The 25,211-nt window shown below is 31.8% G+C and overlaps 1 protein-coding gene across 3 annotated transcripts in view; it reads left to right on the top strand.

The window, feature by feature from the left end:
- LOC134229667 (inositol 1,4,5-trisphosphate receptor type 3-like) overlaps positions 1-25,211 on the top strand; it is a 101,829-nt gene that overhangs the window by 17,130 nt on the left and 59,488 nt on the right. The window contains exons 5-25 of one of the 3 annotated variants that reach the window (XM_062711433.1): positions 122-199; positions 1,019-1,099; positions 1,396-1,499; positions 4,346-4,521; positions 4,869-4,976; positions 5,314-5,456; positions 8,718-8,796; positions 9,195-9,280; positions 11,133-11,207; positions 12,952-13,077; positions 14,441-14,491; positions 14,604-14,684; positions 14,960-15,018; positions 15,266-15,395; positions 15,849-15,971; positions 16,375-16,482; positions 16,709-16,888; positions 17,157-17,289; positions 17,540-17,625; positions 20,037-20,084; positions 21,532-21,663. In XM_062711433.1, the coding sequence (XP_062567417.1) occupies positions 122-199; positions 1,019-1,099; positions 1,396-1,499; positions 4,346-4,521; positions 4,869-4,976; positions 5,314-5,456; positions 8,718-8,796; positions 9,195-9,280; positions 11,133-11,207; positions 12,952-13,077; positions 14,441-14,491; positions 14,604-14,684; positions 14,960-15,018; positions 15,266-15,395; positions 15,849-15,971; positions 16,375-16,482; positions 16,709-16,888; positions 17,157-17,289; positions 17,540-17,625; positions 20,037-20,084; positions 21,532-21,663 (2,187 nt within the window). Of the gene's footprint in view, positions 1-121; positions 200-1,018; positions 1,100-1,395; positions 1,500-4,345; positions 4,522-4,868; positions 4,977-5,313; positions 5,457-8,717; positions 8,797-9,194; positions 9,281-11,132; positions 11,208-12,951; positions 13,078-14,440; positions 14,492-14,603; positions 14,685-14,959; positions 15,019-15,265; positions 15,396-15,848; positions 15,972-16,374; positions 16,483-16,708; positions 16,889-17,156; positions 17,290-17,539; positions 17,626-19,950; positions 19,963-20,036; positions 20,085-21,531; positions 21,664-25,211 lie in introns of all 3 variants that reach the window. The other 2 variants (XM_062711434.1, XM_062711435.1) reach the window with 2 other exon arrangements.

Below are 25,211 nucleotides of genomic sequence, written 5' to 3'. Positions count from 1 at the left end.
GTATAGATCTGACTTACTGATTCTTTATGATAATCAGATTGGACTGTATGATTTCTGTAGCATCCTCACAATGCTCTTAGACTAGTTATTAAATTAATTAGCTTGTATATATTTTTTTCAGTTGCGGCACCTGTTCACCAATAAGTACATCCATGTTAGCACCACGAAGACGTCCAACACAGAAACCAATAACATGGCGGTACGTCTCTTCAATGGGCTCTTGGTATTAACAATAGGAAGAAAATAGCAACATACATATATAAAAAAAAAAAAAAGTCAAGGATTTGTTTAGTACTCAGTACTTTAGTACTTTGGTCATTGTAAGATACTGCCAGTTTAATTTGAATAATTGCAACAGCTCTTTAAAACATTGATTTCATTTCTTTCATGTAAAATCTATAGAGCTAATTTTAAATGACTTATTTTATTTAGAATTCTTTTAATTTGGCATTCTTTTATGCCTTAGATGTTAGCTAGTTTCTACATGTGATATATTGGTCAATGAACATGCAGATTAAAATTTACTAAGATTAAATCTATGCATGCATGCAAGGAATTATATTTTCTACTAAAAGTACACACTACTTAGAGTTGTATGTAACAGCTGCAATGAGTCTTAAAGGTCAAAGGGATTAAATTTAAATTAAAAACAACATTCCTTTGTTTAAGTATAGGTTTCTTTGAAAGTACAAATTAATATTCAAAGTTACATGCAAAGTGTGGAGAGAGGCCATATTTCAAATTAGTATGGGGCCATTTATGTGTAACATGAAATAAAATTTCTCTTTCTTGAAAAAAATACCCCATATTTATAACATATTGAGATCAAAAGAAATGTAAAATCGACATCTATCTTGGAAAGGAGAGGTCAACCATATAAAGAAGGTCTAATATAGATATTTTTAACATTTTTGACCATAAAAATAACTGGCATAAAACTATGTTATTTCTAATAGTTATGATGATTATTTATTTTTTTATGAATTTTCCTTCATCATATTGAATTTATTTGATATAGGTGGAGTTACTGGCAGATAATGCCAAACACGCACAGTTCCGCATCATGCCGCGATACAAGGTCAAGGCGGAGGGTGACGTTGTAAGTGGTCAGCTTGGGAAATCAAATGTTTCATTTTTATAGAAAAATAAATGAAAATTGAGTGTAAGTTAAAACAAAAGAAAAAAATACTTATACTTCAAGCAGAAAGCTTATATAGTGAAGATAAAATGAACTCCATTATAAAAAGAAAACTTTTTTAAAAGAGATTTGATTTTATATTGGTGTTAAAATTTAAGATTTTAACTTCCATATCAAGGGTTTCTTGGACATGAAGACATGCATTCATTATTATTAATTTATAGATGTATCACATTATCCTTTATCTTGATGTTTAGGTCCAAGTTGATGACCAGGTGGTGTTGGAGAGTGTAAAATCCTCAGGTTCTTACCTTCACGTCAGCAAAGGTTTACTGGGACTGGTGTCTGTCTACAGCAAAAGGTAATAGCTAGATACCTTAACCTTCACAAATCATAGCTAGGACTGGTGTCTGTCTACAGCAAAAGGTAATGGCTAGATACCTTAACCTTCACAAATCTTAGGTGTCCGTCTATAGCAAAGGGTAATAGCTAGATACCTTAACTTTCACAAATCTTAGGTGTCTGTCTATAGCAAAGGGTAATAGCTAGATACCTTAACTTTCACAAATCTTAGATAGGACAGGTATCTGTCTACAGCAAAAGGTAATGGCTAGATACCTTAACTTTCACAAATCTTAGGTGTCTGTCTATAGCAAAGGGTAATAGCTAGATACCTTAACTTTCACAAATCTTAGGTGTCTGTCTATAGCAAAGGGTAATAGCTAGATACCTTAACTTTCACAAATCTTAGATAGGACAGGTGTCTGTCTATAGCAAAGGGTAATAGCTAGATACCTTAACTTTCACAAATCTTAGATAGGACAGGTGTCTGTCTATAGCAATGGGTAATAGCTAGATACCTTAACTTTCACAAATCTTAGATAGGACAGGTGTCTGTCTATAGCAAAGGGTAATAGCTAGATACCTTAACTTTCACAAATCTTAGATAGGACAGGTATCTGTCTACAGCAAAAGGTAATGGCTAGATACCTTAACTTTCACAAATCTTAGGTATCTGTCTATAGCAATGGGTAATAGCTAGATACCTTAACTTTCACAAATCTTAGGTGTCTGTCTATAGCAAAGGGTAATAGCTAGATACCTTAACTTTCACAAATCTTAGATAGGACAGGTGTCTGTCTATAGCAAAGGGTAATAGCTAGATACCTTAACTTTCACAAATCTTAGATAGGACAGGTGTCTGTCTATAGCAATGGGTAATAGCTAGATACCTTAACTTTCACAAATCTTAGATAGGACAGGTGTCTGTCTATAGCAAAGGGTAATAGCTAGATACCTTAACTTTCACAAATCTTAGCTATGATGTGTGTCTACAGTTAATAATATGAGCTGTATACCTTAACTTTCACAATGCTCAATGGGAAATCAAAGTTTTACAAAAGAAGCTTTAAAAATATTTTTTATGAGAACAGCAAAGCCATTATTTCGAGGCACCTTCCAGAAGTGTAGATTTGGTAAAGTCATGATAAGTTATATCAATATAGAAGCATCCTTGGGTAGTGTAGATACAAGATTGTTAAAAAAATATGGCCCCTTTGGAAGGATTAAGGGTCACAACAGGGAATAATTTAATTTACATAGAATATGTAAGAAAAATATCTCTTGATGAAGAACAGAAGGGCCATAGTTACTCAGATGAGAGTTGTGGCCCATGAGCCTCTTGTTAAAGGAATGTGTATACATTAACTGTTATTTAAACAATGTTGAGTGTTCCATGTATAATTGATCAAATCATCAAAGATTCTGTTTGTTTTAATCAACACATATGTGTACATAGACCTTTCCCTAAGCACAATACTGCAAACCTATCCTAGCCACTTTAGATTTTAAAAATTATCTGTCTGTATAGATTTACAGTGAATTGACACGAAACTTTTAGGATTCATGTCAAAAATCAATAAATTGTCTACCTTGTGGATTAGAGATTTTTAAAATTCAGTTTCAAAATGAAAACAATATTGATCCTACACATTGGCTTAGAATTGCTTTTGTAATCATGAAACTACAAGGATTAAGGCATATGAAAGATTTACAAATTTTTAAAAATTATTATTTTTGGGGCCAGAGAAATGACATCTTGTATACAATGAATATCAGCTTTATATACAATGTAGATATAGTTCATTGAATTTAAAAAAAAAAACCTTTGAGAATGACAAGCCAACACAGCATTTTTAATTTATGAAAGTAAACTAGATATTAAATATCAAATTTAATGCTTCGCAGATTTTTTGTAAAGCATAACAAGTTGAACAGTGACACTAATTACAAAGAATCCAGAACTGAAATACAAGTCCTAGTCTATCACCTTTCTGAAGAGTGATTGTGAACAAGTATAAGTAAAAAAAAAATCAATTTTCCTTTTATATTTATGATTTGTTTTTATTGAAAGGAAGGAGTCCATTAGGTCTTGGCACAACCTTTTATATCCTGGATCAGATCTTAAAGAGACGGTTGTCATTCTATTGGATGTCGTTATTGTATTGCTATAATCATTATAATGTTCCATAATAAACTGCATCTTTCTTTACACGAGCATGCAAGCATAAAGGCTACGCTACAAATGGAATAAAAGTGCATTAATAAGATTTACTGTATAAGCCATCCATTTAAAAAACTTTGAATGGCTTGATAATAAAAAGCTTGTTGAATATGGAGAAAAAAGTATTCAAGTGTCTTGATCTAAGACTATCTGGAGATTTTTTTGACATTGAGAGAAATGTATTAGCACTTGAAATTGACAATTGAAAGTTTTGAAAAGATACTCAGTGAGCAATAGGTGTAACTTAATTTGAAATTCTTTAATTATTAAAAAAATGTGTATGATTTTCATAAATTCTTGTTTTGGAAACCATGCACTTTAAATTGATAATACAGGTGTATATAAATTAGAAATAAAGTTTCTATTTATGATAAATTTGTGTTTTTTAAAATTCATGCATCATTTAAATATCTGAAAGTAACATTGAAAAATTATATTTAATAATTTAAAGTATGAAATTTATGCTACTTGATTCCTTTTCACAGGGTGTCATTGTGTCATCTTTTTTAAGAGGCACCACAAATGGCATAATTGCTATAACTATGTTGTATGTGCTTATGTATGTAAATAGCTATAGTTCAACCTCAGTATTCTGAAGACTGATATCTCTGAAAGACAATAAAATGAATTCAATTAATTTTCAGCCATGAGCTGAACCTGTCAGTGCAGCAGTCCGGGTTCACCATCTACAGGAAGTACAAGCCTGCCCCCGAGGATATGAACAGGGTAAAAGTAGGGGACATCATCCGCTTTTACCACAAGGAAATGGAGGCCTACCTCGTGGCAGAGGGCTTGTTTGATGATGAACTTCTGGAGGATGGTTAGTGGACTGTAAATCACTTTTTATACGCAAGAACTTTATTTTCACGTAATTACATGAGACAATGAGCCTGCTAAAATTTCATTCTTGCTGATAAAAGTATTCCTTACGATTATATAGAGGAACAACTGTGAAAATTATGTCTCGCTAATAGAAGAGTCAATGACTATCTCGCGAAAAATAAGGTGTCGCAAAAATTTAGTGATCTACAGTACTTTAATGTACTAATGAAGGAATTTTTTTTAACGATGAAAGGTCATGAAATATCAGAATGATCAGAGATTATTTTTGTTATGATTTATCATTTTGGATGGATTTCTAACATTTTTTGTAATTTATAATTTCAGTTCATTTGAGGATGAGGCCAATGGACCCTGCTAACCCTAAGACACTGTTTCCCAGTACATCAGCAGTGACATACTGGCAGATAGAGCTTCAGGAAGGACCTGTGCAAGGTATTAAAGTAATTATGTACTAGAGAATGTTCAACAGCAAAGGGAAAGAATCAGACTTGTGCTCTAAAGTGGAATACATTCTGAAAATTTTGGTCATCTTTTTTATCAAAAGTCATGATATAATTAATCCTGCTTCGACAGAATTTTGATTGCTTTAACAGACAAAATGTACTTGAATGTATATTGAGAATAATGTGTAACCCAGCATGCATTACATGTTATTTAATTCCCCTTTGTACATGAAATTTAGAGCTCAAGGTTTTCAATATATTTACTAAATTTTAAGTCAATTCTTGTGGATTGTCAATACTGTTATATTTCAATTTTATTTTTGCAGGAGGGGTTTTGAAATGGGAACAGCAGTGCAAGATTATCCACATGTGCACACGGAAATACTTGACAGTAAAGAACGGTCATGTGACCCTGACTAGTGATCACCTAGACCCAACCACTGTGTTCAGACTTCATCCTGTCATCAGGGTAATAATCATGTGATCTTTTGTAGCCAATCAGATAGCTCCTCCCAATGTCCCTTGTTTTACAATTATTGACTTTAGTGAGTTCAACACAATGGTTTAGATATCTGAGAACAAAATCACTCTGAGACAGAAGATGAATATTGTTTGGCAAAGATGGCTAAACCATTGTGTTGATAAAACCAAACATGTTAATGTTTTATTATATGAGTGCCCTTATCACACATCTCGAACTAATGACAACTGATGCTTGTATTTGGTTTCTTTATATGCTAGATAACTTTTAAGCCACTCATAAAATGCAATTATTGTGAAGTATTCTATATTTGATAACTGATTTATGAATCAAACACCACAGTTACTTGATGATGTGAAACCACAAGTCAAGTTGCTGCATGTGTCAAAGATTCTCACCATGCTTGCTTTAATTTTATAGATGAACTTTATTCTTTTCAAGAAAAAAAAAATCATACGCTGCACTTTCAAAATGGTTTGCTAAACTTACTCTAAAAAACTTCACAAACATGGTGTGATAATTTGAAATATTGGGATTTTAGCCAGTCAGGATGTAGGCAATCCTTCATTCATATAATAAAACATTACTAGTACATGTACATGTATTCCCTAACTTTCCAGTGTGTAATCTTTCTTGTGTCCAACCTTTTACTTCAAGACTTCAGGACTGTTGAACTTAATGTATAGCATCAGTAATTATGGAACCTCCCTGGAAAATTTGGATTTTTATTTCCCAATGAAAATTATGTTTGTTTTTTGAGTAGGAAAAAATGAAAGACTTAATACCTATAAGCTATAAAATCATGTAATTGTTCTTTCTGAAATACTGGACCAAATAAAAGAAAAAAAAACTTGGAAAAAAATTATTAATAGAAGTTAAAATTTAATAATTTCATATAATTGTTTGTGTTATTCAATGTTCTGGACTACAAGTTGTTTTAAATATGCTTTGTGTGCACACAGCTCAGTGTAAGTACATAGTGTATATTATCATTGTTGTTGTCAACATTTATAGTCAGAACTATTAAGTTTTACAAAATTTTAGTACTAAGTAACTTCAAGTGGCAGGTGCTTGTCATGGGTATTTCACCTGAGTGTATAATTGTACAATGTTGGTACAGTTTTGATTTTTTAAATGCTCTACTTCAAAGACAGGAAATATTTATACAAATTTGCTAAGTCATAAAGGATATTTGCTTTCAAAATGTTTTGTTCTTTGAAGAAAAAGTTAGGCTTAGAAGTACATGTTGGAAAGGTTGAGTTGAGTCATAGAATGATATGGTCTATTAACATATTGCGATATGTTGTAATACTGCAGTAGAGATACTGCCCTGTATTCCTATATACACAGAGTTGGAAAGAGGAGCATTCTCTAGTCATTTGATAAATCTAACAATATAACTGCTGGATTTCGAACAAAGGATCATTTGAAGCATTTTCTTGCTGAAAGACTGCCCTCGTATAATGTCAGTATAGAAACTATATGAAGAAACGGTGGAACGGTTTCATTACAAGTGGAAAAATACAATTTCCCAATCTTAACATGTAGCAGTTTTTATCTGGTCAGAGGTTAAGTTAGTTATTAAAAGCAATGAGTATTCTTATTAGTTTTTTCATATGCCTGCATGAAAATTTATTTTAACTGCAAATTTAGGTTTATTTATAACAAATGTGCTTTGATTCAGTTAGAATGAAAGTGCAGGGTTCAGATTAATATATCATGTCAATGACTTTTTTTGGTCAAGGTTCAATACATAAACCTTGTTCCTGCATGTTTTAAAATAGTATACACATGTAGTGAAAATTTTTAGACTGACGTAAATATATATAAATCAAACTTTCTTAAAATTTCTGGATTTAAAATATAGCGAAGTTTAAAAGTGATTGTTCTTTTGCATGCAATTGAAATTAAAAAGATAGACAATTATACTTCTGAATCAGTTAAAATGGAAACTATCTTGTGTATCACTTAGCATGTGTATTTTAAGTTATATACTAAAATTTATTAACATACAATGTTAAACCTGTCCTGTTTATAGCATATTGTATCTGATTAATTAACATGAATAATAAATCTCCAATGTCCTCTTTATAAGTGAACTAAAACAAAAAAAATTGCAGATGTTAATGTTCTCAATTACAGCTCAAAATAACATTACAGATTTAATCTTGGAGTTTCTGTTTTAATTTTTCTCGGTCACATTTTTTACTATACAAGACTATGCGTCATCCGGATTCCCATGTGAGTTTAAGCTTAGGCTAATGAGGATGGAAATTCAATATTGTTTTTGGAATAGTATACTTTATTATTAGTTGGTTTTTTTTTTGGACTATATGCATGTTTATTATGTTTAACATTATATGAATTATCATCTCCTATATGTTATTGGATGCCACCTAAACATGATAAATCAAAGTTTTATCTCACAGTTCATGATTGCTTCATTACAACATTGGGTGAAGTTTGACCTTTGATAGCAATGTCATATTAGAGCATAAGATATCTTACATATAATAAAAATATTTCATAACAATTTTTTTTAATAATAGAAGAAAAAGAAACAAATGCTGTGTGAGATAAAAATAACATATGTATTTTTTCATGTTAGCATTATCAAACTCATATAAAATTGTGTTTATTCACTTAAATCTTTTCTCTGACACTTCCAGTATATTAATAGTATATCTTGCAAGATGAAACAGTAAAACTCAGTTATAAAATGTACAGTAAAACTTGGTTATAAAGAACTTCCTTGGAAAAAAAAAACTTGGCTATGATGAAGATTTATTTTCTGAATCCCACAAAGGACTTTTCACTATGTCTTGTACAGAGATGAGGAATCTCGGTTATGAGAAAACAGGAAGTCCAAATAACTTTCTAATAAACAAACAAGTTTTACTGTACATCTATTTATGTAGAACACTTAAGTATTAAATTATTGCATATCAATTCTAAAGAATGATATTAGAAATATGTATAACTATATATACATGTCCATGTATACTGCTGTATTTCTTGACACACTATAGTTATATGGTACATGTATCTGTGACTTTTAATTTATGAACACGGCTGACTAAAAACTATAAAACTGTACAGGTTTTCTTGTTGTTCAATGTAATGCTTAACATTATTTTTCTGTTGTAACATCTATAAGAGAAGTTTTAATTGTCTATTTACCCAGATGTTTATTTATGAAATAATCAAAATTGTGCAAAGTTGTAGCTAATTATTTTTTTCAATTTTCAGGAAAATGACGACATTCCGTTGGACAGCTACTGTAGAATTGAGCATGTCGTATCAGGAAGCTGGCTCCATGCCTTTCCAGGTAAAAAAAAAAATTGCTAGAAAAAAGGAGAAAAAAGTGGTACTGTTACTTGTTGATTGTAAACCAAAAAATATTCAATGAAATTGGGAGTTGGCTCTGTTAATTTTTTTGCAAGATTTATTTCATAACTTAGAAGTAATATGAAAAACTATTTTTATACCATACACATTCTGTATGAAGAGAGAGAGGATAGATGAGTGGGCAGAAATTGATATTTGCTCCCCATTTTAAAACATATGTTTCATAATTATGTATTTCATGAAAGGCCAAAGCAGTTTTATAAATCGTGTTTAATGAAGAATTGGGAATTTATAATCTCATGATAAGACAGAGACAATTCATTAGAATATATATAAATTGGTGAGTGTAAGAAATTTATGATATAAAAATCATTACAGAGGAATACAAGAGAACACAGGTTGTAAAGACAGAGGATAACCAATCAATGGCATCACTGAAGTGGAGTACAGCTGAACTCAAACAGGTTGGGACACCCCCCTCCCCTTCCAATCACATTTAGTTTAAACTCTGAAGACCCTTCATCCATATTTTTTCCCATTAAAATCATAAATACCAATCATTTTTCTCTGTAAAGCCAGTAAATCTGATTTAGAAAGGTGATTGTCTAGACATTTGTGATACTTATGTTAAATGTAGTAAGTCAAGGTTGTCCTCTAAGTCCATATTTTTTGTGTTTGAATTTTATGTTAATTTTGTCTTCACAATGCTGCCAGGCCTCACTTCAAGGAATGGTAAGTTTGCCCTTGTCAGAATCAAGTTTTACCTACAGACCCAAAATGGTTGAATTTAAGCTGTATCTCATTGAGGCACTAGCTTCCTTAGAAATGTATAAAATTTTTATATATACATGTATTATAAAGGACATAATTTTTGCCAATTTTTTAAATGTTATTAAATCACTTTGTGAGATGTATCTTCAACTGAACTCTAGTATCTCAAATACCATTGATATGACAGAGTTGGAAGTCCAACTACAGTTAATTCTCGATAAACCGCCACCTTTTGTAATTTAGAAATCATGGCGGTATAACGAATTTGGCGATGAATTGAATATCTTAGTCTTTTAGAAAACAAGAAGACTTAGTAGAGTTACCGTTCTTATAAATACCATTTAGCGTTTCTAATCTTATTATTACATGTACATGTATATAACATTTCTGATTATAAATTCTTCAAATATTTTTTTTAAATGTACAATTTCGCTAAAATAAACTGTGCAGTTATGAAATAAAGAGAAGTACATGTGTATGCATGTAAATCTGCACGTCTGATATTGGGGGAAAAATCCTGCTGGGTTGATCGTCATGATATATTGCCGATAGTACGTATAATTAATTCTTGAATTAATTCAGTGTTTTTGGCATCATTATTAATGAAACGTTCACAATTTATACCGTATAATGATTTTTTCAGCAAACTTTGCATTATTTAAAGCAGAGATCATCATATAATATCGTTATCGGATTACGTACTTTAACAACAACCGCTCGTGGCGAAACCGTGACTAAATGATTTCTATAAAACAGAAAACAAAATTATTATAACAGTTCATGTTAAAATTGTTTATTTAATTCTAATTAAATCACTTAATTGCATGTACCTCGTCTGCCTTTGCATGCTTTACAGGGAGAGTGTCAACCAATTAGCCGCGCTTCACTGACCACACACACCTGTGGCGGTATATCGAATTTTTTAAAAATGGACGTTTGTTGTGAAAACAGGGTGGCGGATGGCGGTATGCGAATTTGGCGTTATAAAGAGAATTTTATATAGCAGGAAAAACGTTCTTGGGAAATCATGGCGGTATTGCGAAAATGGCGATGAATCGAATGGCGATAATTCGAGAATTGACTGTAATTATTATGTATTTGTACCCTTGATATCTTGAAATTTCTATTGCTTGGTCCCATCAAATTTGAGAAAATGTGGTTTGACTGTATTATCTTCTTTTGCAATTCTGCTCTAGAAAGATTTGGTTCAGGTACTTATATTGAATTTTTCCTGCATTCTGGAGTGTGGTAAGCTCACTGTAGACATGCAGTGTACTGTTACAAATCATCCCAGCCACTTTATGAGTCTTTGAGAAATTGTGATCAAAAGTATGCACAATTAACATGACATGGGTTGAACATTGACAATATGAAAAGGATGTGACAGTGTTTTAAGAACAGTCAATCACAAAACCATGAAAATTCACTTTTTTAAAACCTAACATTTCCACATACTAATTAATCTTTTGAAATAACAAGTAAAATACTTTCTGGTAATTAGTTTATGTGTTCTGATAAGTTCTGTTATTTGAAATTTAAACCCAGAACCCAGAATTTTCAAGCCAAACTACAGCTGGTGGCAAAAAGAAAGTCAATAAAAAACGGAGTCAGACTTTATGCGTGAGTAAAAGAGTGGTTGGCCATAGGTGACTGATGCCCCTTGCATACATGGCATATGTGGATATTTTTTTTTTAAATTGACTAAGAACTGTTTTTGTTTTCAAGACTGATTAATTGTTTATTGTTGTTAGTTTTTGTAATTTAGTTCATCAAAGTTCATTGCAATTCATTGACAAAGGAAAAAAGTCAGTGGAACCCAGTACTGTGTGTGTATTTGTAGTTAGATCAGAAACATTGAAATAATTCAGTATAGCTACTCAAAAGCATTATGTAAAATGTGGAATGGGTAGAGGGATGGAAATAAGGGTACTATAATTATGTATCTAATATTAGAAATTTATTGATAATAAAATCTATGGAGAATTGACTCTGTTACATATACAAGATCTCTTAGGAAAAACAAATAGTACATACACAGTACAGGGTTTGTTGAAATATTATTAAAAAAGGAAAGTGTGTATGTTTGTGTGTATATAAAACTAACTTTTTAATACTAAGATTTATTTTTTTTTTAAATCAGATAACTTAAATTATATTTTTATTCACTCCATAGTACAAAACATTTAGGAAATACCTTGGAAATGACAATAAAAATATGAATAATTCAAAAAAAAATTATGGCATGTATACCATGTTTAAGGGGTTAACACTTGCCAGCTGGTGTGCCTATATGTTGTATACTTAATGGTATTGCATGTACCTATTAAAAAAATCACCAAAAAAGGATTATATACACTTGTTTCCCAAGTCTTTGAATTTGTCAATCCTATGTTATTCATTATTTGGAATGAAAATTAAGTGTGAAAAGCATGCAGGAGTTAGCATTTTTGTAAGAAGTAGGCTTTTGTGTAAACCATGCATGATTACAAGTTAATATTATATTTTTTTTTTTTTTTTAAAGAATTTTTAATTTTTGCACTCCAAAAAACCAAATGTCCTTACTTCAAGCCCTTACTTATAGAAATTTCGCTAAGATTCAATTAAAACATTTCTCAGAGCTATTAAAAAGTCACTCTTAATTTGTTGTAGGTTAATTTTATTATGTCGAAGGTAAAATTTGTAAGAAAGTAAAGGTATACTACAAGTAGGTGTGCTATTCCCATAGCTCTTGCAGATAGTCCAGCTGAATTGAAACAAGACCATAGATTGAGTGAACACTAGAATATTTGTTTTACAATTTAAAGTATAGATACATGCATTTTTTTCTTTTCATAAGCTTTTATATGCACAACCTTAAAATTCAGTATAATTTAAGAAAGAGGGAGATTAAATGCTTTCTTCTTATAGGATTTTATGGAATATAAAAAGCCTACTATATCCAAAGGGTGCAGCACCTTCATTATATGTTTTTATTTTTATTAGATGACATCCTATTTTTATTTTTGTATGACTTTGTGTGTAGAACTTTATGTGGTTTTATTGTTTTAAAACTGTTGTTTTGAAGTAAACTGTATATGTAACAAAACTGTGTGTTACTAGATATATCTTACGTGTGTCTATAAAACACTTAAATTATGATAAAACATTATATATGAAATCAAATTACTGAAAGGGGATATTTTTATTGATATAAAAATACTTCATTTAGAATTAAGACAAAATTAATATGTTGAAAAAAAAAATTTCTATGCATTTTATAATGAGAGAAAGCTAATATTCTTTGCTTTGAATATAATATTGCTATGAGGAGCTAGAGCATTCTAATTTACACTGCTTAGTAATACCTGTATGTATAATTTTGTAGATTGGGACAATAGAAGAGAAGCAGTATGATGATGCCTTTACTATACAGGGCGTAGAAGATGAACACGTAGAGATCTTCCATCACATGGCTGGCATGGTGCCCTTCATACAGAAACTAGTGGCTGATGTAAGTGTGGACATTATGCTGTGTGTGCAATCAATCCAAAAATGATTACTGTGTATGCTCACCTTTACGTCAGATTTTTAGCTCACCTCGACGAAGTCAAGATGAGCTTATCATAAGTTAAGTTTTAATATATAAATATCTTTGCTGCCCAACTTATAAGCAAGTCCTTGAGAAATGGGTATATTTCTCTGAGAGACAAAGTAAAGTAATATTGTAACACCCCCAACATTATTTTATTATGAGAAATGTAGATGAGTTGATATTTATGGGTTTTTGAAAAACAACTTAAGATGGAAATCAAATTAATATGAAGAAAATATTCCTATTCTAAGACCATGGAAGAAAGGCAGGGCATGAATATTATGATTTTTAAATCTAAATTCCACAATTAATGTGTCGCACATATAGACAGAATTAGATGTAGTCTACTTTTCTGATTGTTCAGTCAAGATAGCAGAAACACTGGTGCCAAATTTTTTTAAAGCTTCAAGCAATTGTGACACTGATAAAAAATGCTTTGGATCTCAGCTAAAGGTTTAAATAATTGAATAATTTATAGCAAAAGTTGGCTGCTAGCATCAGAATAGTTCTTGTTGTGGATACTTTGTCCTATTTCTAGAACTGTACTTCATTCATGATTGTGTGCAGTGTAAATTTTCTGACTGTGACATGGTTTTTCCAATACCCTGATATTCTAACATACTGAAGTAGTCATTGTTTTCAGATTTAAAGGGAATGCAGTGGTAGAATATAAATGTTTTACAACTGCTAAGCAAAATAAGCTCGAGTTGCACTTTTGAAAGAAAATGACTCCTTTGAAAGAAAGAAAAATCAATATTTCCCAGTTATTTGATTGAAGAAAAAATCAATTTATTGAATTTAGGATGAATGGGTTTAAGTGTCCATAAGTTTATATGTGAGTCAATTGTTAGGACATGACATAGAAACAATTTTAAAAAAATGTAGATAAAACAGGTATAAATTCTTGATGATCACTCATTAGATATATATTTTACATGTTATCAGCAAGATGATAAACAACAATGTAAATAATTTACCAATAATGAAAAAGCAGACTTTTTAATGAAATTTCAAAATTGTAAAATTTTATGATAATAGCTTTTTCTATATGGTGGATTAGTTAATTACCAGCTATACTTGATATCAGATGGTCAAAGAACAAACATATAATTGAGTAATCTGTAAAATCAAGAAAGGCTCATATTGCTGTTCTCCTTTCATAAACAGAGCCCAAAGAGAAAGAAATATGCAAGGGAGAATAATTCACTAAAATAAAATTATTTTACATCATTTTAATATTTTATAATTCATTTGATTATTACTGGATTTTTGCAATTTTCAGAAAAGATCTGGAATGACGCTGAATGCTAAAATGGCTCATGACACTGTCACTGTAAGTTGGTCCATTAGTTTATATATGTGAAGAAAAAAAAATATGAAATTTTCAAAACATTCTGAGATTTCACAGAATTTTCATATTGCTGTTTGGTTGGGTTTTCTTGCAGGCTTTAGGAGAACTCAGTAGTTACATGATTGTGGATGGACAGCCTGAGAAAAACAGACAGAAACTGATGAGAAATCTCAGGGTAAGTTGTACATTAGTGTTTTTGATAAAAAAAAAATATTTTCTGACTACTTTTAAACAGGGTAAGCTAAAAATTATGAGTAGAAATAAAATATGCAAACACTTGATGAAAGATATTTGGAAAAGGAGAGGTACAACTAAATATCTTGATCTGATTTCACACAAATTTCATAAGAACATTAAAATAAGGTGACATATCTTAAAAATAATAATGTAGCAAATAAGAATTCATATTTCTATTCAGACATAACATCAGAGACTTTGTTTCTATTTCAGATAGTGGAGTTACTGATTTACTTATTACAAATCCCATTTAGGGGAAGTCCCGATCAGTTGTAAGTTACTTGCCTTTCTGCAAGGTTCAAATTTTTCATTCTTAGAATGTATTTGAAAGTTTGTTTCCATGAAATTAGAATTAAAAAAAAAAACTTTAAGAAATTTTGATATTGTAGTAAAAGGCTCTTTTGGTCAAAGGATGTAATACTATTCAGCTGGTCAAGAAATAAGTAATTTAAATGATTAAAATTGTTATCTTATCAAATATTCAGATTTTAACTAGACTAACCACATGTTTCTTTCCAGCCATCTAACAAAGATATTTGTGGAGGCCTACAATGTTCTCTATACATACCTGATGGGAGACAGTAGAAAGAATGAGTTGTATATTGCAAAATACATTGACTTTTTCCTGCCGCAGTTTGAGCTTAAGGAGGTACAGTATAGGACATTATCATGTTATCACAGAAAATTATCATATCCAAGTGCCCTTTCTTAAATGTTAATTGCCTTTTGTGATCTTTTGTGGCCACAAGAGAAAGGATGAAAATGTAAGGAAGTAATAATCTTCAAAAATCTTGATCTCAAGAATGGCAAAGTCATGGTTTTATGGTCATGTTTATCTGGAAGCATCTCAGGAAATATAGGTTCTGTTTTGTACCAATCATGGGCACATCGCCGCTGCTCCCCAAACCCCCAAACAGGGCAAGACCATGATGGGGATAATAGTTTTACATAGATATATTGAGGAAACAAATTTGGAGAACAAAAGCAGAGTAAAGTGGCTCAGATGAGCATTGCAGCCCATGGGTCTCTTGTTTTCAAATAAAGGTTTTATATACCCTGATATTTCTATGCAATGTAAGCCACTTGACTCTTTGTTATTCAGGGTCAAATTGGTTTGAATGCTGCTCACATGGTTATGGAACTTATCAAAGACAACCGTAAAATTGTGGACAGGATTTCCCATGCCCACATTGACAAGTTTGTGGAGCTACTACAGAGAGACAAGGTAACAACAAAATAAAACTTTGGGGATATTTGAGAAATTTGATTAATAAAACTCACTTTGTATGTTTGTTCAATTTTACCAGTTTTCATTTAAATAGTGAATTTTATTCCATCAAAACATTCATAATTTAATGCTACAAAGTTTTGTGATATATGTAATAAAATCTTTTAAATTAAATAATTCTATTAATTTTTGCTAATGTGTATTTATACAAAGCAAAATAATGCTTCATGACGATTAATATTCGCGATTCAAAGTAGGTAGGGAAACTCCCGGATAATTCTCACATGTGAATTAAAGTTGGTATACAGTATATAATAAAATAAATTACTATTACTAATGTGGATGTGCATTAGCATGAATTAGTACAGCTGGTTTAATCATTAGAGTAATTTTATTGTAGAACCACAGGTACTTGGATCTTTTGGCTGTCTTGTGTGTTTGTGATGGTGTGTCCATCCCGGATAATCAGAAATACATTACAGAGGTCTGGCTCATGAAAGGAAACAGAGTAAGAGTTGTTTTTAAACAGTTTGTTTTTATAGTAAAGTTTCTTTTGTCAAACAAAAAAATTAAAATTTCAAAATATATATGAATAAATGGTCTTATATTTTGCAAAAAAATTTTTTGTAATCAGTTGCCATATTTGAGGTCATTATTTAGGGTTTGTTTATTTTTAAACCAATTGGAAAGGTTTGAAAACTATTGGATCAAATATATTTACTTCCTTTTTTTAGCAAAACTGTGTATACTACACTGATCTTGGACAAAAGATTGGGAAAGAGCATGGGGTCGTGTATGTGTCCACCAATCAGGGCAGGAAGTGGATAGAGCTTGCTGACTTTGCCAAGAATCGCTCAGGGGAGGAGTATTTATTCCTGGAACATCAGCTGGAACTGTTCGGGGATCTGTGTCATGTAGGTGTTTTAAATGGTTGGTCGGCATAATTTTAAAATGATTGTGGGAATGTAATACCTTTTAACTAATACTGTGTACAATTGTTTTAAATTAAGATATCTTTTCTGGTAATTGCTGGGCATAAATATATATGTAGACTGTTACTTATTAAATGCACTATTTTTTAAGGTTTTATGTAAACTTTTTAGTACAGCAACATCATGTCTATGACGTTTTATCAAACATAATTACATAATGTTTATCAAATCCAAATCTTGAATTTTTCAGGGTCAGAATGACTTCTCAATTAAGGTCATTACCCAAGAGTTGAACTATTTGACCTGGGAGGAAGCATTTACTTGTCTGAGTGATGACCGTCTGCCGGACAAACTAAGGTCTCAGTACTGTGACCTTATCATCAGTGAGTCTGACCTCATTATCAATCTGTGACCTAATTTATTAATCTCCAACTTAATTATCAGTCTTGAACTTAATTATCAGTCTCGGACTTAATTATCAATCTCTGAAAACATTGCTAAGCAATTTATTTGAGACTTTTATTTGAAAATGATATTAAAGGTCAATATTAGACTTTTGCTGTTACACACATAAAAAAAAAGTTACATACACAAGTTTTAAAATTTATGGATTTTGATAAATACTTTTTGCAGCCATGTTTGTTGACATTGGTGACAACCATTCAGTTATTGATCGAGTCAAGCTGTCCTATATCTACGATGAAATCGATTCTTTTGAGGTAGGATTTTACTTTTCTATGTTACATTTTGGAAGATGGTCTTAATTCTTACTATTGATAATTAAAGTACTTTATTAATGAGAGGTTCTCTATTTCATTAACTCTATTGTCAACTATTTTTTAGGCTTTGGGGTTAATTATCATTTTTTCACATTTTGATTCTTCATATTTTATGTTTCAGGAAATGAAAACATGTCTTTGTAATTACTATTTAAACATCCTTATTGTTTAATTTTTATTATGTATTCAAGTTTTCAAGTCACAGTTTTCCATGATAGATGTGTATTTTCGTTCCTTTCTTGTAACATTCAAATAATGGAGAGGAATTTTTAGGTCACTGAAGGAGAAAGTTCTCTAGTGAGTTCAAAAATTCCCCGCACCTAGAAGAGAAATCAGTACCCCCTCTTATATTGCTTGTAATATTTGCACAGCTTCTTCAGTATACATCAACAGCCACTGTTCTTTATATAGGTAGACCTCTCCCTCACCAAAGATTTCGTTAAAACTTAGCAATTTATAAGCACAGAAGAGTATGAATTCATTTAAAAAAAAAACAACTACAGTAAAACTCGGTTATAGCGAAATCCTGGAGACCTGTGAATTTAATTCGCTATATCCGTAGTTCGTTATATCCGTATAACAAATTTGTATAACCATTATAGCGAATTCGCACAATGCATGTTTTCTTTCAAGTATTACTACCAACTATGTTAGTGAAGCAAATATAACAAAACATATCATCGATAACTAAGGTTTTCTTATGAATTGAGTTTAATATACAAATGCTGAAAGGAAATAAAGTAAGTTCAATTTATCATTTTTTTAATAATCTTGGAAAGTTCGTTATAAAAGATGTAAATTTCATTATATTTAACCTCAACGGGATTCAAAATTAGTTCGCTATATCCGTAAATTCGTTATATCAGAGTTCGTTATAACCGTAAAAATTTACAAAGATTTGTTAAGAATTTTGCCGGGGACCCAGAAAAACTTCGCTATATCCGTGAATTCGCTATATCCGTGTTCGTACTAAACGAGTTTTACTGTATGTTGAATACGTAAAGTTATATAAAGAACTTCTTATAAATTACAGTGATGCCATTATCAAATCTGACGTTTCATTGGCCTTTAATTACACTTCACTTCTTAAATCATTTTTAACCAGTCATCCTTTGGAACAGGAGCATGCATTTTGCTAGCTGTTTTGCCCAGTTTTCACTGTAAGGAGCTTGTGTTTTGCAGAACAGATGTCCCTCGGTAGAATCTGACAATAGACCACTCTCCTCTTTCTCAATACGTCCATTATCTAGATCAACAACTGCTCGTCCTATTTCAAGAAAATCCACACATTTGGGAAACACTCTTAAACTTCCTCAAATTGACGAGTCCAGAGTTGGGGACGATCAGCCACTTAAGATGCAATATTTATCTGACTACTATAATTTGATTGGTCATCGTTCTAAATCTGTGTTCAGTGAAACAGCATTGAATACATGGAGAGATTCAGAATCTGATACCATGAGTACCACCATCAAATGGGTAATGAGTGTCAATCAGAGTTTAGAGGTCATTTTAAGCCTCTCACTCACCCAGAGTTGTCACTCAGAGTTTAGAGGTCATTTTAAGCCTCTCACTTACCCAGAGTTGTCACTCAGAGTGCAGAGGTCATTCTAAGTCTCACACTCACCCAGAGTTGTCACTCAGAGTTCAGAGGTCATTCTAAGCCTCACACTCACCCAGAGTTGTCACTCAGAGTTCAGAGGTCATTCTAAGCCTCACACTCACCCACAGTTTTTGCCTCACTGATTAGAGACACTAATTCAGAGTCACTGAAATGTTTCAATATAAGAAATTAATATACAATAAGCGTTGCTGATAACCTAACACACTTATTTTGAGACATTGAATGGTAAGGAATTTAACTCGACCATCATGACTTTTGTTAAGAAATTTAACTCGACCATCATGACTTTTGTTAAGAAATTTAACTCAACCATCATGACTTTTGTTACACCAGAGCAAGTTACTTTTTTTGATGAAGGATAGTCATCTAAAGCCAGTCTTTGTAAAAAAAAATCATGTATTTAAATAAATAAATTTACTATCCCAAAAACAAAAAAGATTCTGACCCTTGTTTACACTGATTTATGCACATCAAACGTCTGAGGATAAATAAAATGTTGTGTACGTCATCTGTCACATTGCTTCACACCTCAGCATTCTTTCCTAGTTTTGAAGGTTACAGCCAGTACCTATAAAGACTTAAACTTGCTCAGATTCTGTATAAAAATTAAATTTGTCTTTATTTTCATGCTTCTCTAAAAGGGAAGAAAAGCGGTAGGTATCCATCGTAGGAAATTATTCAGCATGATCATGTTTTTATTTTTTGCTCAAATCATTTTTATTTGTAGACCATATCTAAAATAATTGTTGGCCCTGTTGCACATGCATCCAGAAAGGTATAACAGGTTGAGGGGGAAAAAAAAAGAAAGAACCAATAATTATTTTTTTAAAAAGAAAAGCAAGAGAACATGCATAAACTGCATGCTGTGATGCTGGCCTGTATAGGAGATCTGGGATGAGCTACTTTTTAATTTAAATGCAATAACACATGCAATCTCTTAACTTTTTTTTCAGTAAAGTAGATTGTTTAGAAAGAGAATCTGAATTTGATTCAAGTAATCTAAAATTTTACGTGATGACAAATTGTGAAGTTAAAAATAAAGTGAAAACTCTCCCATTGTCTATGTTACATGCAAGCATCTTTTGTTTAATACTTACAATTTACTTAAGCACCATATTACCCTAATGTTCATCCCATTTTATTCTAATTTTCTATATTGAATGAATTGTTGCATGAATATATATACATAATTGATTTACAGAGTAATCCATTGAATGCATGTATAGCTGCACATCAGTACTTGTTCTAGTCTGAAAAAAAAAATCCAGTCTCTTAAAAGGAAAAGGGGGAGGTTCGGGTCAAAAGAAATCCAAAGATTTGATCCATTGTCAAAATGAAAAATTGCATAAAAGTATTTTTATTTTACTTTACAGAATCCTCTTTGAGGCAAGCTGGGTTTTTTTTCAAACTAGAACTTGTTTGATTAATAAGATTATCCATCACCACATAAAAAATCCTCATTGACCACTAATCATCACCATAAACTATTTAACAAAGTTCTCAAGCATGTCAATTTTTTTCTTCCATTTTAGCTAATTTTTTGTTTTACAGATTTTTAAAGCCAGTAAAGTTATGATCATGAATGTTATTTGAGCACAGACACAATTGCTTCTTCCTAATCTTAATTTGTCTATTCCCTTTGCTTTATAGAACAATTTGGTATGTTTAAGAATATGTGTACATGTGATTTTGAAATTGTTTAGTTGGTTTTTATGTTAATTGTGTTCTTTGTGAAGTATTTTTGTTTATTGAGTGTCGTTTGTACAAGAAAATGGTTTTTAAAATTTGATGGGTGGTATTGGCAGAAAATGCATAAAATATAAAATGTTCAGTTTAGTGTAGTAAAGATTTTCTAGCAAACAAGTTTGATTTTATTTTTTTGAATGGGATTTTTATTATTTTGATGTGATTCACTAATCCTTTTTTTTTAAATTTTAAACAATGCCTATCAAAGCTGATTTAAAAAGCAAGGCTTCAAAAATTAATTTTGAACATGTTGAAGAAAAAATATTCTTCAGTCTTTAATATGTGTCTAACACAAGCACTGCATGTGATTAAAATTAAAAAAAAATATTTTGCTTAATATTTAATTTAAATCATTTATAAAGCATTCTTAATTTTTGTAAATATTTGCATGACATAATTATTTGACATACTTTGTGATTTATATTAATAGTAATGGAATGATTATTATCATCTCTATAAATGTCCCCTCCCCACAGGATGAGATAGACCACAGTCACTCGATGACGTACCAGGTGTTCCCCACCCTCAGTGACTGGATCTCACACTTCCTGAAAAACAACAGCGACATGACCGCCTCATTAGTCGGCAACAACATGCTGGTCAAACAGGTACGCATGTGCTAATATGATTGTTTGTTTGTTGCTTAAACGTCCTTTTGATAATTTTTCACTCACATGGAGACCCCACCACTTGTCGGTGGAGAGCTGCAAATTTTGTCCTATGCTCGGCTCTTACGGCCATTGAGCAATGAGATCTTTTTGTGCCAGTACCTTCTGCAATACGGAACCTCGGTCTCATCCGGAGGATTGGTCTCCACATCCCACAGTGGAATTACTGAGATATTGTAAATGTTTGTAGCATACACTGAAGTATATAGGGATGGGATTCTTAATTCAGAGACAGAATTTTTAGGTCACCTGAGTAAACTCAGGTGACCTATTGCTATCCGTTTTCGTCCATCGTCGTCCGTCGTGCATTAACATTTGAACATTTTCAGCTTCTTCTCTGAAACCACGGAACCAATTTCAACCAAATTTGGCATATAACATCTATGGGTGAAGGGGAACAAAAATTGTGAATTTCATGGTCCCTGCCCCCCTGGGGTGTGGGGGGTGGGGCAAAAAGCACTAAAATTAGTGCAATCTTTAAAAATCTTCTTCTTTACTCCTGGATATCAAGCAGTCAAACTGTTGGTATGTTTGTAATCAGCAATGAGTCTTCTACCAAAATTGTGAAATTCATGGCCCCAGGGTCAGGGGTTCTGGTGTTAGGGCGGGGCTCTATTGATTATATAGTGAAAATGCATTATTTCTTTGAAAATCTTCTTCTCTGTTCTTAAGTATTAAATAAACTAATTAAGTACATAGTTATGGTGAGCAAGAGTGCCTCTACCAAAATTGTGAATTTTATGGCCCCAGGGTCAGGGATTATGGTGTTAGGGCGGGGCTCTATTGATTATATAGTGAAAATGCATTATTTCTTTGAAAATCTTCTTCTCTGTTCTTAAGTATTAAATAAACTAATTAAGTACATAGTTATGGTGAGCAAGAGTGCCTCTACCAAAATTGTGAATTTTATGGCCCCAGGGTCAGGGATTATGGTGTTAGGGCGGGGCTCTATTGATTATATAGTGAAAATGCATTATTTCTTTGAAAATCTTCTTCTCTGTTCCTGAGTATTAGATAAACTAATTAAGTACATAGTTATGGTGAGCAAGAGTGCCTCTACCAAAATTGTGAATTTTATGGCCCCAGGGTCAGGGGTTCTGGTGTTAGGGTGGGGCTCTATTGATTATATAGTGAAAATGCATTAAATCTTTGAAAATCTTCTTTTCTGCTCCTAGGTATTAAATAAACTAACTAAGTGCATAGTTATGATGAGCAAGAGTGCCTCTACCAAAATTTTGAATTTTATGGCCCCAGGGTCAGGGGTTCTGGTGTTAGGGTGGGGCTCTATTGATTATATACTGAAAATGCATTATTTCTTTGAAAATCTTCTTCTCTGTTCCTGAGTACTAAATAAACTAATTAAGTACATAGTTATGATGAGTAAGAGTGCCTCTACCAAAATTATGAATTTTATGGCCCCAGGGTCAGGGGTTCTGGTGTTAGGGTGGGGCTCTATTGATTATATACTGAAAATGCATTATTTCTTTGAAAATCTTCTTCTCTGTTCCTGAGTACTTAATAAACTAATTAAGTACATAGTTATGATGAGTAAGAGTGCCTCTACCAAAATTATGAATTTTATGGCCCCAGAGTCAGGGGTTCTGGTGTTAGGGTGGGGCTCTATTGATTACCGTATATACTCGCGTATAAGTCGGATTTTTGGGAGTTAATTTCTGGTCCAAAACTCTATGTCCGACTTATAGGCGAGCTATAAAATGAATGGTATTATATGAGGTCAGTCCCAATGATATATAAGCTTTTTAAATACAATCGACTTACAGGCGGACCGACTTATAGGCGAGTATATACGGTATATACTGAAAATGCATTATTTCTTTGAAAATCTTCTTCTCTGTTCCTGAGTACTAAATAAACTAATTAACATGCATTCTCTGTAAGCACCAAAAAATTTACTATAGGGCTTGGAAACGACAAATCTCCGATTTTGATGAAATTTGCACCACAGGTGCACCTTGGTACAAAACCAGCAAATATGGTGTTAGAAGTTTCCCATGTGCACCCGGTTGCCATGGAGACGGATCCATTGAATTTGGCCATTTTCGGCCATTTTTGACCAAACAAAAACATGAAAATTGAGGAAATATGAATGCATTTTTATCTTTATGTAGTGAACTCAAATATAAATCTTTGTATCACAAGAAAACGTCAACTGTTAAAAAATACAGGGCATATAACCAGTTATTCCAGAATTGACCCCACTCTTAGAAAACGGTTCTGCAAAATAGCATCGTTTCTCAAAATGTGAAAAATGGAAAATTTGGCATTTTTTGAGAAATTTAAGGTTAAATAAAAAAAATTGTCTACGGAAATTTTTCAAATCACATGCGTGTCGTCAAACGTCATTATTAGTAGTGTCCCCTCATGAAAAAATTGGAGTGGGATCTCAATGCTATTTTTAGTAACATGTATCTAAAAATAGACATATTTCAGAAAAATCCAAAAAATGAAATTTGGACAGAGTTTAAGATGCCATTGCTAGGTAATTATGAAATATACTATAAAAGTCAATATGCTAATGTCTGAGACTGGACACCAATAACTGCCATGCATATTATTTTCAGGGATTTCCGTTTTCTGTTTATAGCTTTCAAATGCCTAAATATAGATATGTCTCATAAAATGATGAAAAATGTCATTTTTCCATCATTTTGAAGCTCCACTGAATCATAAATAATAAAAATATGGATATCTCCAATATTTCATCAATGCGAACAAGGAATAGTATAATATCTCACAAATTATTGAGGACAGTCTCTCATCTCTATAAATAGTACAAATGTCTAAAAATAGACACATATGAAATTAACTGCTTAATGTTGATTTTCCACCAATTCTCAAATTAGAGATGGGAAATTTACCGACTTACTGTCATTAAATATAACTGATATTATGTGACTGACAAGAACAAAAGAAGATTCAATGGAATGCAGCATGATAAGCAGAGGTTTCCTTTTCTATTTATAGTAACACGTGTTTAAAAATAGACGTAATGCAAAATAATGGGAAAATGTCGTTTTTTTGTACTTTTTTCTAAAATTTTGGATGAATAATTGCTGACTATCTATTTTCAAATGCTATTGGCATATGGTAACCAACAAGTAAAAGAAAGCCTTAAATCAAATACAAAATGAGAAGGAGTGGTTTCCATTTCTATTTATAGTAACACATGTTTGAAAATAGACGTGATGCAAAATATCGGGAAAATGTCATTTTTTGTACTTTTTTCTTGCATTTTGGATGAATAATTGCTGACTATCTGTTTTTAACTGCTATTGGAATATAGTGACCAACAAGTAAAAGAAAGCATATACGAAATACAGAATGAGAGGCAGAGGTTTCCATTTCTATTTATAGTAACACATGTTTGAAAATAGACGTAATGCAAAATATCCGGAAAATGTCATTTTTTGTACTTTTTTCTTACATTTTGGATGAATAATTGCTGACTATCTGTTTTTAACTGCGAT

This window comes from Saccostrea cucullata, unplaced genomic scaffold (assembly GCF_032062105.1).
Source record: "Saccostrea cucullata isolate Sc308-1 unplaced genomic scaffold, CSIRO_AGI_Scuc_v1 ctg156, whole genome shotgun sequence".
NCBI classification, from domain to species: Eukaryota; Metazoa; Mollusca; class Bivalvia; order Ostreida; family Ostreidae; genus Saccostrea; species Saccostrea cuccullata.
Note: the sequence above shows the minus strand (reverse complement) of the source record. Positions and strands in the feature narration are given on the sequence as shown.